Source organism: Antechinus flavipes, chromosome 1 (genome assembly GCF_016432865.1).
Source record: "Antechinus flavipes isolate AdamAnt ecotype Samford, QLD, Australia chromosome 1, AdamAnt_v2, whole genome shotgun sequence".
In the NCBI taxonomy this organism is placed as follows: domain Eukaryota; kingdom Metazoa; phylum Chordata; class Mammalia; order Dasyuromorphia; family Dasyuridae; genus Antechinus; species Antechinus flavipes.
Genome location: NC_067398.1, coordinates 288,863,207 through 288,882,991, shown reverse-complemented (window position 1 = coordinate 288,882,991; position 19,785 = coordinate 288,863,207). Strand labels below are relative to the sequence as shown.

At 32.4% G+C, this 19,785-nt stretch overlaps 1 protein-coding gene across 3 annotated transcripts in view; it reads left to right on the top strand.

Annotated features, from left to right (window-relative positions):
• ZNG1A (Zn regulated GTPase metalloprotein activator 1A) overlaps nucleotides 1–19,785 on the top strand; it is a 91,093-nt gene that overhangs the window by 36,354 nt on the left and 34,954 nt on the right. For 2 of the 3 annotated variants that reach the window (XM_051962403.1, XM_051962398.1), the window contains 5 exons: nucleotides 583–669; nucleotides 3,741–3,837; nucleotides 4,910–5,001; nucleotides 12,144–12,203; nucleotides 17,473–17,510. In XM_051962403.1, the coding sequence (XP_051818363.1) occupies nucleotides 583–669; nucleotides 3,741–3,837; nucleotides 4,910–5,001; nucleotides 12,144–12,203; nucleotides 17,473–17,510 (374 nt within the window). Of the gene's footprint in view, nucleotides 1–582; nucleotides 670–3,740; nucleotides 3,838–4,909; nucleotides 5,002–6,056; nucleotides 6,686–12,143; nucleotides 12,204–17,472; nucleotides 17,511–19,785 lie in introns of those variants that run through there. The other variant, XM_051962409.1, reaches the window with a different exon arrangement.

The window sequence follows — 19,785 nt, the reverse complement described above, 5'->3', positions numbered from 1 at the left end:
TTGAAATAGCCTTCATTCTTATTATTTAATATTTAGTTCCATGAGTTTGCTTATATTCTTTTAATAGCCTATTATTTTAGTTATATTCTTTCTCCCTTTTGAGAATACAGTTTCAGTGGAACGCAGAAGTCCTTCCCATTAATTGTATTATATTAAATCTTTTGGTAGGCTTTTGACCATTTAAAATTTCCTTTAATCTTTCTAGTGAAGAGAAACACTTTAAAAATTTAAGGCATAGGGGCAGCTAAGTGGCACAGTGGGTAGAGCATCAGCCCTGAAGTCAAGATGACCTGAGTTCAAATTTGGTTTTAGACATAACACTTCCTGGCTATGTGATCTTGGACAAGTCACAACCCCAATTGCCTCAGCAAAAAAAAAAGGAAAAAAAAAAATTAAGGCATATTATTTGAGCAATAGACTCAAATGAAAGTTCTTAAGAGCATTGAAGATTCTAATACATTATGAAATGATCTTAGAATAATAATTTTCAGTTTGGGTTTTTTTTTCTTTTTTTTATTGATGGGGGTTGGAAACATGAAAAATAGAGTTTGTGATACTGAAATTAGTGTAATTGTTTTACAGGTGCTGGGAAGACAACACTTCTTAATTATATTCTAACTGAACAACATAACAAAAGAATAGCAGTTATTTTAAATGAATTTGGGGAAGGTAAGTAAAGATCCAAAAAGTGAAATCAGAGGAATCTAGGACGAAGCTGAATTTATCCCAATGGTTTAAAAAATTAATAATTCATATATAAAATAAAGGGCATTATAAATGAAGCAATTTCAGATGAGGATAAATTTGAAAGTTTAAATGACAGTACAGATATGGGTGAAAAAAGTGATTTTGTGACACAATAGAAGTTGAAACCAAACACTGATTTGATTTTCACATTAAATAACAAAAGTGCATTTTTGACTATTCTAGAATTTTCAAAGACTAGAAATATACTAGTCTTGAGTTTTGTTGCCATTACACTCTAAGCATAATTCTTATTATTTATAAAAAATGACTGATTATTTAGCTTTGGCCCACACTAGGAATGAAAATCCTTTTCTAAAACCTTTTGTAATCAGTGATCTAAAGTTTAAAGTTTATAAAGTTTAAAAGACAATAAAGTTAAAAGACAAATAAAAACTATTAGTAAACTGGTAATGGTAAACTATACTGAATATGAAACCTATTCTGGTTCTATCTGTATTTTTGTTAGGGGAAAAATAAATTATCTTACTGTCATGTAAGGATCATGGAGGAACCCAATATGTTGTTTGGTGAGGGGACTATTTCTTGGAAATTGTAGGAATGTGGTTTTTAAAGTGAAATTTTGTTTACAGGATTTTGTTTACTAAGATTTACATAGAATAATTCCTTAGCTAATTAACTTGCTTTTTCTTTTCCTTTCCTTTTCCAAGGGACTTGTTGGGTACCTAGTTTTAGAAAAATAATTTAATGAAAGAGTTTTGGGGAGATGGATCAAACCATATCAGTTCAACACCTACTCTACTCACTTGGTCATAGAAAGTTGCCTGAGGCACTGAGAAGTTAGTAAGGACTTCTAATTCTTTTTTTTTTTTTTTTTAATAACTTTTTATTGATAGAACTCATGCTAGGGTAATTTTTTTACAACATTATCCCTTGCATTCACTTCTGTTCCGATTTTTCCCTCCCTCCCTCCACCCCCTCCCCCAGATGGCAAGCAATCCTTTACACGTTGAATAGGTTACAGTATATCCTGGATACAATATATGTGTGCAGAACCGAACAGTTTTCTTGTTGCACAGGGAAAATTGAATTCAGAAGGTATAAATAATCCAGGAAGAAAAACAAAAATGCAAGCAGTTTATATTCATCTCCCAGTGTTCTTTCTTTGGCTGTAGCTGCTTCTGCTCATCTTTGATCAATTGAAACTGAATTAGCTCTCTTTCTCGAAGAGATCCACTTCCATCAGAATACATCCTCAAACAGTATCATTGTTGAGGTATATAATGATCTCCTGGTTCTGCTCATTTCACTTAGCATCAGTTCATGTAAGTCTCGCCAGTTCTCTCTGTATTCATCCTGCTGGTCATTCTTTACAGAACAATAATATTCCATAACGTTCATATACCACAATTTACTCAACCATTCTCCAATTGATGGGCATCCATTCATTTTCCAGCTTCTAGCCATTACAAACAGGGCTGCCACAAACATTTTGGCACATACAGGTCCCTTTCCCTTCTTTAGTATCTCTTTGGGGTATAAGCCCAGTAGAAACACTGCTGGATCAAAGGGTATGCACAGTTTGATAACTTTTTGAGCATAGTTCCAAATTGCTCTCCAGAATGGCTGGATGTGTTCACAATTCCACCAACAATGTATCAGTGTCCCTGTTTTCCCACATCCCCTCCAACATTCCACATTATCTTTCCCTGTCATTCCAGCCAATCTAACAGGTGTGTAGTGGTATCTCAGAGTTGTCTTAATTTGCATTTCTCTGATTAATAATGAGTTGGAGCATATTTTCATATGTCTATAAATAGTTTCAATTTCTTCATCTGAGAATTGTCTGTTCATATCCTTTGCCCATTTATCAATTGGAGAATGGTTTGATTTTTTATAAATTAGAGTCAATTCTCTATATATTTTGGAAATGAGGCCTTTATCAAAACCTTTGATTGTAAAAATGTTTTCCCAGTTTATTGTTTCCCTTCTAATCTTGTCTGCATTTGTTTTGTTTGTACAAAAACTTTTCAATTTGATATAATCAAAAATTTCTATTTTGTGGTCAATAGTGATCTCTAGTTCTTCTTTGGTCATAAATTCCTCCCTCTTCCACAAGTCTGAGAGGTAAACTCTCCTATGCTCTTCCAATTTATTTATAATCTCATTCTTTATGCCTAGGTCATGAACCCATTTTGACCTTATCTTGGTGTACAGTGTTAAATGTGGGTCAATGCCTAGTTTCTGCCATACTAATTTCCAATTTTCCCAGCAATTTTTGTCAAATAGTGCATTCTTATCCCAGAAACTGGGGTCTTTGGGTTTGTCAAACACTATATTATTAAAGTTACTGGCTGTTTTAGGACTTCTAATTCTAAAGCTATCTTTCCATCCTCTGAGCTATGCTGGGTACAAGTTAAGAATAAAAAGCAGAAACCAGCTGGACATATCTGTTAGGAGTATGATGAGAATAGAGATCAATCTGTTCCAGAAAGGGAAAAGCCATTTTTATTATAAACAATAAGTAATATCTTTTAGATAGTTATTTTAATCTCAAAGATTGGGAAGAAATGGGTACTTGCGTACTATATTAAATGTTTTGACCTTTGGGATGAGCATTGATTTAAATATTTCCCTTTCTTAAAACTTGAATGTTTGAATTTGAAGTGCTAATGTTTTCATTTATATTATAGTAATCTGTTTTTAGCTTTTATTTCCATGTGGGTTTTTTTTTTTAAGCAAACCAAAAAATTTAAAATGGGAATTATCAAGAAATCTGAGCTAGTAAATGAATTATAATTCTAATAATCTAATAATCTCTCTTATAATTAATTTTGGAAAAATTCATTTTATTTGATCTATAGTTGAATGTTTATTGAAGTAAAAACAGTTTTATTTTGCAACATAACAACTGGGCATAGCTAGAGCAAATAATAAAATACTTAGAAATGATTTTGAGAGAATAGTTTTTTAATCTTTCAGTTTTGCTTGGTTGATGAACAGTTTAAAAATTATGTTGTTGCTTTGTGTCATAGGAAGTGCATTGGAGAAATCCTTAGCTATAAGCCAAGGTGGGGAGCTATTTGAGGAATGGTTGGAGCTTCGAAATGGTTGCCTCTGCTGCTCAGTAAAGTGAGGAATATTTATGTTACATTACTTCAAGTTTGTCACCTTTGGGTTGAGTTTTACTTCATTCTCTATTTCATTTAACTTCAGTAATTTTCTTAACACTGACTAAAGTAGTTTTCTAAGAAGTCATTTTCAGTACTTATTACTTTTTTTGTTTATTTGTTTTTGCTAATAATTTAGTGCTAGGATTTTTTGAATATATGATGGATTTATGATGCCTTAAGCTAACTTTTAATTAAATTTAGATTCTTTTCAGGTAACTATGATTATAGATGTAAAAAAATCAAATAGTAAAATATTAGTTATGTTTTACTTCATGTTTTAAATCTTCTCATAATAAGAAACAACATTTTGAAATAATGAGAAATTATGGTAATAGTTGAACAAAAAAAGGAGGAGACACTTATTTTGAATCAGTTGTAACATTGACAATGATGTCAGGAGAAAAATACAATACCAATGTTAAATTCTATGGCAAAAAAATAAAAATAAATAAAATTCTATGTCAGTGAGATATGACTCACTCTTGCTTTTTAAGTCAAATTTCTCATTGTTATAATTTTTATTGCTAGCATTTATTGTTAAGCTTTCTCTGATCAACCAGCATGTCTTTTTAAAGTGTGCATTTTAAAATTCTTAATATATTTATGAGGACAAAAGAATTGATTTAAAGCTCATAATCCTTATTCTGAATAGAATAGCTTGATATTTAAGTATGGCAAGTTAAAAAATTAAGTTAGTACATTTGAAAACACTATTATCCTGTTAGTACTAATCACATGCATTTCTTCTAGCTAAAATATATATTCGCCAAACAAATGAGTCCTAGTCCTCTTTTAGGAAAAAAAACTTTACATTGGGTCCTTAGTTTCTTGGACTCCTGAGAACATTTCCTTAATGAATCATTTTATTGATATTGTTAAATACATGACATTTTCACAAGAGTTTTGTGGGTAAATTGTTTGGTTCTATAATAAATTTGATTTTTCAATTTCTAGAGATATAAAACATTTATAATGGTAAGTTTTAAAATTTTAAGATGGTGACTCATTTGCTATGTTTTGGTTTTGTACAGGGACAATGGTTTGAAGGCTATTGAGAACTTGATGCAGAAGAAAGGAAAATTTGACTACATACTATTAGAAACAACTGGCTTGGCAGATCCTGGTAAGAAGTACCATTATCAATCATCGATTTGTATAATACAGTTTCCCTGTTCTGAAAATACGTATGCAGCAGAGGATTAATCTAAAGAGATTTTTAAGCCTTGACTTTCTTACTTAGATTTCATGTAAAAATAGCAATAGCTCATCTCATAGTCTCCTTTGACAAGTATGGCTGAAAAAATTCTTTAATATTTTTAGAATGTAAAATTTTATTGATTATTAATGAGGACAATATTACCTCCATGGATATTGTATTGTTTCATTTAGCCTTACACAAGAAAATCTTATATATGCTACCTTCTGTTTGGTTTTGAAATTTATAGCTCTCATGTCTGCTTAATCTTTTTTTTCCCCAACTTTTTTGGAGGCTGTTCTTTAAAAGATAACAAATATTTCAGGTTGTAGTTCCAGTAGCTTCTGTTCTTCATTTGCCTCAGAGACATAAAGTAATCTTGGGATTTTATGTGCTATCTCATGGTTTTGGATTGTTCATGTTCAGACATATTTTGTGCATTTTAGTTAAAAGGTGGTGAATTTTGAATATGCAGTGTAACTCTTTTCATTCATGGTTGGTTGGTTGATTTTTTTTTTTTTAACTTTTTTGCTATAAGGTATATCATGAGAGCATTACTGTGAAGTGATTGTAGTATGATAAAACTTGAATGCATTAATGAATTGAATGCAAAAACAGGAGGCAGGGAGAGTGAGAGAAAGAAAGAGACTCAGATAGAGAGACAGAGAAAGAGAATATTGTTGAGAGTTCCAATCAGCAATCAAAAAAGGATAGATTCTGACCTATTTCCCTAATGGATATCAAAATTAAACTTGCAACTTTAGCCTCTACAATAGATTTAAAACTATTTAGTTATAAATAATTCAAGCTTGTATCAACCTGAGAATAAAATGTTAGATAGAATTAACATTTAATTAGGACTAACTTCTTTTTACTCCATTGGATTGTGTTTGTTTGTAATTTCCAAAATTTGTTGGTGTTAGTATGTAACTCTTTCTTCTTTTTTTTTTATTTTTATTAAAGCTATGCATGGGTAATTTTTCCAAAATTGACCCCTGCGTAACCCCCTGCCTCAAATTTCCCCCTTCTTCTCCTCCTCCCCTCTCCCACCCGGCAGGCAGTCAAGTACATGCCAAATATGCTGAAATACATGCCAGATCCAATATGTGTATACATATTCACCAGTCATCCAGTTGCACAAGAAAAATCAGATCAAGAAGGAAGAAAAAGAAAAACTGAGAAAAAAGAAACAAAATGCAAGCAAATAATAACAGAGAGTAAGAATGCGAGGCTGTGTTCCACCCTCTGTTCCCATGGTTCTCTCTCTGGGTGTAGATGGTTCTCTTCATCACTGCAAAAGTAGAACTGGTCCGATTCATCTCTGTTGAAGAGAGCCACATCTGTCAGAATTGATCGTCATATAGTCTTCTTGTTGCTATGTATAATGATGTGTATAATGATCTCTTGGTTCTGCTCATTTCACTTTGCATCAGTTCATCTAGGTCTCTCCAAGCCTCTGAAATCATCCTGCTGGTCTTTTTTTACAGAACAGTAGTATTCCATAGCATTCATATATTAAAATTTATTCAGCCATTCTCCAATTGATGGGCATCCATTCAGTTTCCAGTTTCTTGCCACTACAAAGAGGGCTGCCACAAACATTTTTGCACATGTGAGTCCCTTTCTCTCTTTTAAGATCTCTTTAGGCTATAATCCCAACAGAAACATTGCTGCATCAGAGGGTATGCAGTTTGATAACTTTTTGAGCATATTAACTCTTCTTAATTCTAGTTTAATTCCACTTAGGTGTTTGGGCTGATTCATATGTTCAACATAGAGTACCATTTATTCAAAGAGATTTGTTCAGTGGAATGAAAAAAGAGGATGTATTTGAAAGAACGCTCAAATGTAATTGATTTGTTAATAGATGAAAAACATAGATGAGAAACAAAATGCAAGCAAATAGTAACAGAGAGAGTAAGAATGCTAGGCTGTGTTCCACCCTCTGTTCCCATGGTTCTCTCTCTGGGTGTAGATGGTTCTCTTCATCACTGCACAAGTAGAACTAGTCCGATTCATCTCTGTTGAAGAGAGCCACATCCGTCAGAATTGATCGTCATATAGTCTTCTCTCAAATAACCATTGAGTTTATGTTAAATTCTTTTCCTTTAGTACTATCAACTTTAATATTTTTATTAATGGAGCCAGAGGACAAAAAGAAGTTTAAACTAAATCTAAGGATGTTTTCCATGTTATCTTTGCAAATATAAAAAATGGATATGGCAGGATTGGTTCTCTCATGCATCCAAAAGGGACATGAAATATTTCACACAATATTTGCTAATCTCATATTAGAATGTTTATAAATTCTTGTAAAAACTACCAAGATAATGATTGTAGCCAAACTCTATTGCAAAAGATGGAGACTTAGAATGTCCAAATTAAAGCAAATTCTATTTTAGTAATCAGTGATTTCATAACAAAACTGGGCATAGGGGAGGAGAGCAGAAAATATGGTTGTGAAGGAAGGAACCATTGAGTGGAAAACTGTATAAATATTTAGCCTATTATCTGTAGATACATTCTTCAAGAAAAGTATAGCTGGACATGGCAAGTACCAAATAACTTCACAGAATGAATTAGATTATCTTTTAATTGCTGGAAGCTTGTTACTGGAGTGAGTCAAAAATAAACCCCTCTTGGGGGCAGCTAGGTGGCACAGTGGATAGAGCACCAGTCTTAAAGTAAGGAGGATCTGAGTTCAAATCTGATCTCAGATACTTAATACTTCCTAGTGGTGTGACCTTGGGCAAATCACTTAACCCCAGTTGCCTCAGCAAAAAAACAGAAAAACAAACCCTCTGTATAGTTTTCCTGCCTCAAAGATCAAAATCAGTACAACGATGTGATAAAGAATAAAACTAAGAAAAATATATTGTATACAACTAAAACAAGTTTAGCTTGACCTATTTAGAAAGTTTTTGATGCCCCAAAATAAGAAATAAATGGAGGAAAAGATATCCACATTGATTATAACAAACAGAATTTTGAATAAATTGCCATGAAAGAGAACTCTAAGGAATTGAGATAGGAAGTCAAAGACAACATGGTTTTGTAATGTAAATGCCATTTGGAAATATTAAGAAGGATAATGATAATAATAGCTAACATTTATATAGTCCTTACTGTGTGCTTTTCTTTCTTCCTATCAAAGATTATATAAAATGGGAATTTCAAACATGTAGCTAGTTTGCTTGTTCCTTAGGCAACCTAGATAGTGGATAGAGCTCTGGAAACGAAGCCAGGAAGACTTGTATTCAATTGTAGCCACAGACACTTACTTAGCTCTGTGACATTGGGCAAGTCATTTAACTTAATGCCTGCCTTCTTTTATTTTTCTGTAAAATATGGATAATTGTTATGGGCCAGAACTCTGTACTTAAAACAAGGATTCTTACAAAGTGCTAATTCAGTGGAATTGATGAGACAATGGTTACCTAGTTTAGCATGGTGATTAATAGTTCTCTAAGTTCAGTATGATTGATTTAATCTTACAACAATTAATAGTTTCCTAGTGATAAAATGATTGGTTTATACTCACTCAAAATAGAGCAAATAAAGCTGTGAGAAACTCAACCAGAGTCAGAGCCAGAAACAGACTCAGAAGGACCAGACACAGACTCGGAAGGGACCCAGAGACACATTCATTCCATCGTCTACCTTTGTGGTGGCTGGAGGCTGAAATGGAAGCCCTTGGACTCAGAGAAATTCATTCCATCTTCATCAGCCTCATGATGGTTGGCCTGTCCTCCTGCTCCTCCTACTGAACAAGACTCAGAAGGCCTCCAAGAATGCTAGCTGGGCCCCAGACAAGGAAACTAGATTGTGAAGGAGTTAATAAAGGATTTGGACTTTAACATCTGACTGTTCTTGTAATGATTAATCTGCTGAAAGGAAGATTGCTCAAAGATCTCCAGAAAACAAATAAGAACACTACAGATAATAATAGCACCTACCTCCCAGGGTTATTGTGTAAAGTGCTTTGCAAAGTCCTATATTAAATGTTAGCTATTATTTTTATTCATTTATTATAAATTGTTTCAGTACTTTTTAAAAGAACTATGATTTCTATGATGTGGAGACTTCCTCCTTGGAAGCCTGTTGAAACCTCTGTACCTCATTAAGCAGTATACTTTTTGCTGTAACCAGCCTTGTTCTAATAATAAGCCTATCCAACACACTTAACTAAATTGAACTTTTGAGGATTCTGGCAGGATTCTCCACAGGGCCTGTATTTGAACAAATTGACAAAGTCTTGCATCCTATTGAGAAAACATTGAAGACCTAGTCTCTTCTTCCCATGATCAGGGTAGGACTGTAGTGAAGACTTAGAAATTATTAGGACGGAAATGTTTTCAAAGACCCAGAGAATGATGTCATTTGTGTTGTAGTCTTGACTCTGCCTAGGGATGGGACCTTGAGCAAGTTCTTTAACTTCTCTGAGCTACTGTGTCTTCATCTTTTAAAAAAACAAGGGGGCATCTAGATGGTGCAGTGGATAGAGCACCAGCCTTGAAGTCAGGAGGACCTGAGTTAAAATCTGGCCTCAAATACATAACACTTCCTAGCTGTGTGACCCTGGGCAAGTCACTTAACCCCAATTGCCTCAGCAAAAAAAAAAAAGAAAGAAAGAAAGAAAAAGGAAATATAACAAAACAAAATCTAAAGTAGATGTCACTCAGTGGCTAGAGTGCATGTTAAAAGGCTGTATAAATTACCAATCCCTTATTATAGTTCATGAATCTACGTATATCAAAATTAACATTTTTTATACTACCTGATGAAGGCACTAGTAACATGTCAGAATTAGATAAAAATAATTCTAACAGTGATGCTTTAGTCTTTAGACTGCAACAAATAAGTGACTGCTGCATACATCTCTAAGACGATGTAATAATAATTATTGCTGACATATAGCTCTTTAAGGTTTGTCGAGAGAGAGACTTTAAATGCATCTCATCCTTATAACTACCTTATGAAGTAACTTAGTTATCATTCCCATTTTACACATGAAGTAAAGCTGAAAGAAATTAAATTAATGTCCTTGGAATATAGAACTAGTATCTGAGGTAGTTGTTAAACCCAGATCCTTCTGAATCCTAAATCTAATATCATATCTCTCTTCTCCCCCATTCCTCTCAACTTAATTCTTTTCTCCCTTAAACCATTTGAGGTAAATAATAAAAGTATTATTCTCTGTTTTACATTACATTTACATTAAGAAAAAAAAAAGAAAATTAAGAAAATGTTAAAGTGACTTGCCTATAGTCATACAGATAGTAAGTGTGCTTCAAAGACTGCTTCCTGATTCCTAGGTTGAACAATCATTTCCATATATCACACTGTCAAGGAAATTGACTGATGAACAATTGATGACTTCTTAGTCATCCTAACAAATTGTATATAGTGATTCATATACAATTTGATATATTTTATTTTGTGGAGGGAAAATCAACTATAATAGAAGTAAATTAAGAATAATGCCATTCCAAAATAAACATTTTTTTCCTCTTACTAATTAAAAACATACCTTTGGTCAAGCAAGTGAGGAAGGTTCTTATTGGGAATTCATTTCTTTCTCATTGAGGGAACTGACACTCCTGTTAAAACTAAATAATTGTCATGGTAAGTAATTTTCTTGAAAAGAAAAAAAAAAAAAAAACATTGATTCAGCCCGTTACTAACAAATCCTATTTCAGACAAATTGGAAAACTATTAAACTTTTTTGGGAAAAAAATCAATAGATTTGTCAGGAAGCCACTAGGTCTTGTGGCCCTTGCTGTATCTTGCATGAGTAATCACTGTAAATGGCTGACAGGTATCTTGGTGTTTTCAGAATGATGCTTGGGAGACCACAGCTTGTCAGTGCAACTGGACAGCTTTAGACATTGTAATGAGTTCAGTTATTGTTTTCTTCCCTGTGCTTCATTCTTTTAGATGCCCTTGTCATTAACTGAAGCTGTGATGGTTTGAAAAATAAAATACTTTGTCAGTTTTTTCTCTTTTATTGTAATATTGCTACCTCTTAAAGGACTGAGTCCTGTCAAGACAAGTTATTATTTCTTGCTCAGAAATATATAAGCAGTTATCCCTAGACCCACAGTTTATACTAATACTGCATATTATAAAATAGCTATTAGTTGTCCATCCTTTTGTTTGTTCTTTTTCCTTCTTAAAAATAGCAAGTAAATTTCTTCTTTAGCAGATTACTTGAGGATTCTCTTCTATCCTCCTTCCCCCAGGCTATCAAAGGATCATTATGATTATTTTTCCTCTGCTAAGCTTTAGCTCTCCAAAGACAAAAATGACAATCTGTTCTCTTAAGGAACTTGTGTTCTATAGAGGAATAAAGCAGCTACATATATAAATATATTATAAGAACAAAGTGATTTTTTTTATTCAAGTAGGTTTATTTTTTATTTATTTATTTAATAACTTTTTATTGATAGAGCCCATGCCAGGGTAATTTTTTACAGCATTATCCCTTGCATTCACTTCTGTTCTGATTTTTCCCCTCCCTCCCTCTATCCCCTTCCCCACATGGCAAGCAGTCCTTTACATGTTGAATAGGTTACAGTATATCCTAGATACAATATATGTGTGCAGAACCGAACAGTTTTCTTGTTGCATAGGGAGAATTGAATTCAGAAGGTATAAATAACCCGGGAAGAAAAACAAAAATGCAAGCAGTTTATATTCATTTCCCAGTGTTCTTTCTTTGGGTGTAGCTGCTTCTGTCCATCTTTGATCAATTGAAACTGAATTAGCTCTCTTTATCGAAGAGATCTACTTCCATCAGAATACATCCTCAATCAGTATCATTGTTGAGGTATATAATGATCTCCTGGTTCTGCTCGTTTCACTTAGCATCAGTTCATATAAATCTCACCAGTCCACAAAGTGATTTCAACAAGAAGGATAGAAGGTATTAGCAATTGGAGGGACCAGAAATGGCCTTACATTAGAGATGTCATTGGAGCAATTTTTGAAGGGAATCTTTTGTTCTTGGAATTTGCCAAGATTTTTTTTTAATTGTTTTCATTAATATTCTTAAGTTTTATCAATTACAGGTGCTGTTGCTTCCATGTTTTGGGTTGATGCTGAATTAGGGAGTGACATTTATCTTGATGGTAAGTATACAAAATGACATCTTGCTAAAACCATAATCTTTTGGTAACTTTTTTTTTTCCAAAGTAAAATTTTATTTGCTTTTCAATTCAATTTAGTAAGCTTTAGTATTATTGTGTGCTAATTCAGTGAGAGAGAAATAAAATTGAATAGGAATAACTGCCTTCAAATAAGTTAAGTTATGTTTTTCAAGTTATTATTCTTAAAAATTGAAACAGTTATAATCAGGTTGAACCAGAGTGAATCCCCATCTAAAATCCCCGTTTTTAATTATTTGTAATTTTAATAGAGTAGGAAAAAATAGCAAGACTTTTGTCAAAATTCATTTGCTCTCTTCCAAATGTGTGTTCAATTAAGGTTGTTGCTTTTGTTTTAGATGTAGTTGAAAATAAGTATGTCATTCTTTTCATTCTTACTGCATTTACTTCCTTTTCATATATGTTCCTTTGAGAGCAAGAATTGTTTTTTGCCTTTCTTGATTTGTTATTTTTTTACTTGGTACTATTTTTGGCACCTAGTATGCTTGTTGATTTGTCAGTTTTTATGGCACCATACCATTCTACCCCATGAATATGCCAGAATTTATACAGCCCTTCCCTAATTGTTTGATACATTATCAGTTTCAGGGCTTTTTTTTTTTTTTTTTTTAAGAGTATTCCCATTAGGGAATCTGATCAACTTTTTCTGGGTTTATTAGCAATTTTTATTTCTAGAAAACATGCTTAGTCATGTAATTTCACCAGTTTGCAGTTTCTCTGTACCCAAATTTTCAAATGAATGTATGATCATATCAGTTTAGGAATTCCTTCATTGTTGTCTATCTCAGTTCATCTTTACCAACTCATCCTGGACAACTCCTGTCCATATCTGCCCTCATTTCGCCACAGGTATCTACCTGTACTGGTTTTCCACTTGTCATCTATTATTCTTGTCTGTCTTTTAGTGCAAGTTCTCTTCTGATCATTCAATATCTTTTACTCTTCTTCAGAGAAGAATCCTGTATAATAATTTATTTAAGAATTCATATTACCTCCCTTGAGGTTCTAAACATTTTTGATATCAGATATTTATTACAAAACATTTTTCCCATTTTTTAAAAAAGACTTTGTTTTGCACAATCCTTTTATTATTTCAGATCTATTTGTTATGTCTTGAATGATTTATTCAATTTGATAAACATTTGTCTCATTTTCACAACTGGGAAAAGTATCATTCCTTTATCTCCATTTCTATTTTTACAATTAAAATAAAGGAGAGGAACAGCTAGGTGGTGCAGTGGGTGGAGCACTAGCACTTTAGTCAGGAGGATCTGAGTTAAAATCTGGTCTCAGACACAACACTTTCTAGCTGTGTGATCCTGGGCAAGTAACTTAATCCCAATTGTCTCAGCAAAAAAAAAAAAAAAAAAAAAAAAAAGAATTACCTGGGGAACTAAGGAATACTTAAAAATTAATAAAATAAAATAAAGGAGATCACTGGACCAGTTTATTAATATATGAAATGAGATAGCCTGGACTAATAGGCTGGTCCATTGATTTTAACTTCAAGATTATAATACAGAGTCTTTAAGGATCCTAAAATGCAATGAAAACAATTTTACTGATAAAAAGACTAAAAAGGGCACAGTATCCAATTAAATTTTAATAATAAGCTATTTCCCTCCATTTCTGCATTCTTCTTAATAAGTAGGAATGTTTGATCAGAAAAATGTCACCATACCCCACAGGGCAGTGAAATCTCTCTAAAGTCTCCAACGCCAGACTTTGTATAGGCCAGGCTTGATTAAATTAGTTACCTGCACTCTTAAAGGAAAATTACCCCAGTATATATTATATATCTACACACATATATATTGTTCCTACCATAGATGTGGATGTTAAACTCATTTTTTACCATCCAGTTGTCTTAACAGTTTTTACTTGCTTTTTAAAATTATATCTTCTTCACTTGTGAATCATTTGTAAGGTTATATATATATATATGTTTGGTTTTTCTATTGTGTTAACATTAGTTACTCATTTTCTTTATAGTACATATTTGTTCAGTAAGATAAAGTTAGCAAAGTAAGTTGATTTTATATTTAAATTTAGTAAAAGAACAAAGTGAGATTGAAGTAAAGATGAACAAAATTGATAATACAGTACCTCAAAGAGAATAGTTCCAGACATAATCAAAAGAAGATAGAGAATTGACAATTAAAATTAGAAATGAGAAAAGATGAGTACAACTAAAAAAAAGTTATGTCCAGTTCTTACATTAATAAATTTGAGAATTTTTAAAATGAATTATTGACAGAAGGAAAAAAAATTAAGCAGTTACAAACTATCTCATATAGTATCTTTATAAAATTTTGAAATTTGGTAAGGCAAATTCTTCCCTTTTAATTCATAGTTCTTACTGATTTTCTGAATTATTTCATTTTCTATATGAATTTTATTATTTTTGTAAAAAATATAGGAAGTAACCTTATGGCATCGTTTATGAAATTAGGAATTAGTTTTAGCCTCCAGTTTCTGTCATGATAATTTTGAAACTGGCTGTATATCAATCTTTATTTTTGATGAAGTAACATTAATATTTGGTATGTTTTACTTTTATCATAAATTGAATTTACACAAAATTCTTCTGGCATTGTTGATTTACACAAAGAAATAAAGATGATTTTCATGAGTTTATCATTAAGATAGTGCTTTGCCCAAAGTCTGTCCCTTTTTTGTTGATTGTTTTAAATTTCCTAGATATAGGCACTTCTTTATTCATAGTACTTATTAATACCTATTTTCATCCATTATTGATATGGGCTGATATTTCTCAGAATGGCAAGAAGAAAAATAGCTCTGCATTATGATTATGCTTGTTTTAATAATAATTTAATAAAATAAAACACTTCCAGGTCTTCTTCTTTGTACACATGATTAGCTTGGGGCAACCATAAAATTAGTCAGGAAGATACAGGTTTGAAGTCTGTCTCTAATTCATTCTGGCTCTGTGACCCAGAACCTAGGGCAGCACTTATTATCTGGGCAATTCTTTCAAACTCTTACATAGTGGAGAAGGTTCTAAGATGCATAAAGAGTTCTCTCCTGGGAGAATCACCCACAATACCAAAATCACACATCTAGTCCCTACCTCTATAACTAAACCAAGCAGTCGAGGGCAATCTGCTATAGGAAACTTTTTATAAATTCCAGCATAAAATAAGTGGATTTGCAGATTGTCCAACACCACAATTTTTCTGCATTAGTCTGGCTGACATAACTTGATGGTTATAATTTAAGTATTTCAGTTCCTCTTTGTCCATTTTTCCTTTAAACCAGGACTTCTTAATCTAAGGTCTGTGAACTTATCTTTTTGTTTGTTTTGTTTTTGGTTAAGTTTTTTTAGCTTTTTATTTTCAAAATACATGCAAAGATAGTTTTCAGCATTCATCTTTGCAAAACCTTGTATTCCAAATTTTTCTTCCCCCTCCCACCCCTTCCCCTAGACAGTAAAGTAATTCAATATAGATTAAATAATGTGTCTATCAGAGTTGATCATCATATAGTCTTATTGCTATGTATAATGTTCTCTTGGTTCAATTCACTGTTCATATAAGTCTCCAGGCCTTTTTGAAATCATTCTGCTGATTATTTCTTATAGAACAATAATTTCAATGTAATAACATTCACATATATATATATACACTTGGTTTGATATCCCTTTGGGCATAGTTCCAAATTGTTCTCCAGAATGATTGGATCAGTTGTGAACTTGTTTTTAAAAATCATCATATATATATGTGTGTGTGTGTGTGTGTGTGTGTGTGTGTGTGTGTGTGTGTGTATGTGTATTAAAGTTTGTATTTGGCAAACCCATGTATTTTTTTTTTAATAGAAGATGGGATTTTTATTTTATTTTATTTTATTTTTTATTTTTTTTTATTTTATTTTAATATCTTTTTATTGATAGAACGCATGCCAGGGTAATTTTTTACAGCATTATCCCTTGCATTCATTTCTGTTCCGATTTTTCCCCTCCCTCCCTCCACCCCTTCCCCCAGATGGCAAGCAGTCCTTTACATGTTGAATAGGTTACAGTATATCCTGGATACAATATATGTGTGCAGAACCGAACAGTTTTCTTGTTGCACAGGGAGAATTGAATTCAGAAGGTATAAATAACCCGGGAAGAAAAACAAAAATGCAAGCAGTTTATATTCATTTCCCAGTGTTCTTTCTCTGGGTGTAGCTGCTTCTGTCCATCTTTGATCAATTAAGGCTCTCTTTATCGAAGAGATCCACTTCCATCAGAATGCATCCTCAAACAGTATCGTTGTTGAGGTATATAATGATCTCCTAAACCCATGTATTTTTTAAAAATTCATTTAAGAACACTGAGAATGGGCCCTGTGGGCTTCATTAAACTGGCCATTATCTGTTAACAAAATGCCTTGTAAAGTAAAAAATGATTAAATCCTCAAAGTCTTTTATCATTTACTATATCTGTTAAGATGTATGTGACATGATAACAATTTAGTTTCTTATATTCATTCTGCTGCTTTCTATTTCATGTAATGTTAAACATATGTATTGAAGAACTGAAATGCTTGGTTTAAGATTTAGATGTTTTCATAGTATAACCTAAAGATTTTGGTAATGCAGAAAAATTAGAATTTTCAAAAATATGTCTTGGGAGAAAAATATGGCTCTCATATTTACTAAGCAAGAATTATAATTGTAAATAAGGCTTTGCTTTTTATTTTGACAAAAGTGACTTTTATTGAAATGCTTATTTCTTTGCTTCTCTGCTTACATATTTGCTTATAATGGCTTAATATCATTTTACTAATATGAAATAATAAATAGAAATAAATTTAAGTGGTGAGATTAGCAAAAGAGAGAAAACAGTACTGTTCAATTGTACTATTGATTAGCCAGTAGAATAGTAAAAGTGGGACCAGTCTTAAGAGCCTGACACATTACTAAATAGGTTAACTTGTGGCAAATCACATACCCTCTCTGTGCCAACTTGGGCTTTAGTTTTTTTTTTTTTTTTTCCCCCAGTAGCTGATTTATTTATAGTACAACCTGGTGAAAGGAGATTTATACTGTGGAGCTCCCTAAATGAATGAAATCACAGGTTTGGATCACACATCACTTCTACTTTGTGAAATTATTAAGGAATGAGAATTAGTTTTTCTTTTCAGTTTCAAATTGAGTTAGTCAGATAAGTCATTTTACATAGCATTTTTTAAAGGTTAATAATTTGAAGTATATTTCTTCTTTTTTGTAGGAATTATATCTGTTGTGGATTCCAAGTATGGATTGAGGGTAAGATTAAATGGCACACCAAAACAGCATAATAGGTTGAAAACTTAAGGTATACCTGATTTCTGAATCATTCATTTTGCTTCTAGACATTCTAAGAGCACAGAAAAGATCTAAAGTTCTATGATAATATTCATAAAAATTCCCTCTATTGAAGAACTATTTTGAATTCATGCTGCCGTGGGGAGCTTGCAGGAGGGTGCAAAAATAATGAAATGTGTAGGTGCAATGCATGCTATTAGTATATACTTATTTTTGTTATAAGGTTGGAATGTACTGATTTGGAGACTTACAGAGAAAACCTAATTTCCCTGTAAGACTATATTCCAAGGATATTTAGTATTCCTCTTGTATGTTTACTAGTAATATGCCATATTAACATAAATATGTAATTGTTTGATATTGGTATGCCTAATAACATGTAAATGCATCTTGGCAAATAAAAGGGTCAGATATATCTATCTATATCTGTCTATACACACACACACACACACACACACACACACAGACACACACACACACTATTGGTAGACTAACTGTTGGGGTCAAATTTTGAATCGTGTAAATTCAGGAAATATTTAACATCTTTGCCACCTTTTAAATTATTAAATTGACATACCTGTAGAAAATTAACATATTATCAGAATAATAGAAATGTTGAATTTCTTAAGTTACATGCCAGATAAATAACTTTTGCTTTGTGTAAAGAATTTGCCAACTTGTCTAATTCCTCTAGTTGCAAAGCTTGACCTCAGCAACTGCTTGTGATTCAAAGAATTCTGAGGCTCTATCAGTAATGACACTGGTATAATAGGCAGCAATTTAAGGGTGTCATGCTTTATAGATCCAGCCCATCACTAGTACAGTAAAGAAATGGTACCCTGTGACTAGGCAGCCAAATTGAAACTGATGTGGTAATTGATATCATGGGCTATTGCTTTAATGGGATTGTCACCCGAGGAGCTGAAATAGTCATTTTTTAATCATGGGCAAAGTAATGGACATCTTAAAATGATGGCTCTCCACTCTTAAGACCTGTCACTCAGGCCATGGACATTGTTCTTTTCACTTGTACAAATCTGATAACATTTAATGCAAGAATCAATTAGTAGATAGTTCTAGAGAAAAGGTCAAGAGAGATTTCTTTTTAGTTCTCCTGTTGCACAAGCTGTTGAAACAATTCAGCCAGAAAACAGTTTGGATTAGGAAAAGCCAGGAAAATAAACGGTTATTTTACAATAAGGATTTAAAAAAAAAAATCAAGTAGTATTAGATAAATAACCAACCTGTTTGAAAAGAAAGGTTTCCTGGTTTTTATGTTGACATATTTGAAAGTTGATTTATTTTCATTGTAGTCAACTTTGTTATTAACCAAATCAATTTTAAACTGGTATAGATTTTTATAGTTGATTTGGTAGCCTTTCAGTGGCTGACAAAAGATGTTTTTTAATATTATCAATATAAGTAGAATTTTCTTTCATCACCTTAAAAAATGTCAACATTGTTCTATTTTGCTGACTTAATAGTGGAGGCCTTGTGTTCGAGTATTTCAATTGGGTACAGCTTACTGATACAGTTTTGTTGTATAGTAGACATAAAGAATGAACTATATTTCCAAATCGATTATTTTCTTTCTTTTGTCCCCTCGTTTTTAATAGCTTTTTATTTTTCCAAATACATGCAATTTTCAACATTTACCTTTGCAAAACCTTGTAGTCTTAACTTTTTCTCCCTCTCCCTCCAACTCTTCCCCTAAACAGCAAGCAATCCAATATAGGTTAAAAGGTTAAACATGGGCAATTCTTCTAAATATATTTCCATATCTTTCATGCTGCACAAGAATATGAACAACTTTCAGATGAAGAAATAAAAGTCATTTATAATCAAATAAAAATGCTCTAACTCCCTATTGATTAGAGAAATGCAAATTAAAACAATTCTGAAGTACCACTTCATTCTTCTCAGATTGGCTGAGATGACAGAAAAAGACGGTGTTGAGTGTTGGAAAGGATGTGTGAAAATTGCAACATTGTGAGTGGAGTTGTGAATAGATCAACCATTCTGGAGAACAATTTGGAAGTATGCTGAAAAAGCTATCTAACTGTATATCCTTTGATACAGCAGTGATTCTATTGGGTCTGTATCCCCAAGAGATCATAAAAGAGGTACAGAGACCTACATGTGCAAAAATATTTGTAGCAGCTTAATTTGTGGTGTCAAGGAACTGGAAATTTAGTGATTTCCCATCATTTGGGGAATGGCTCAATAAGTTATGGTA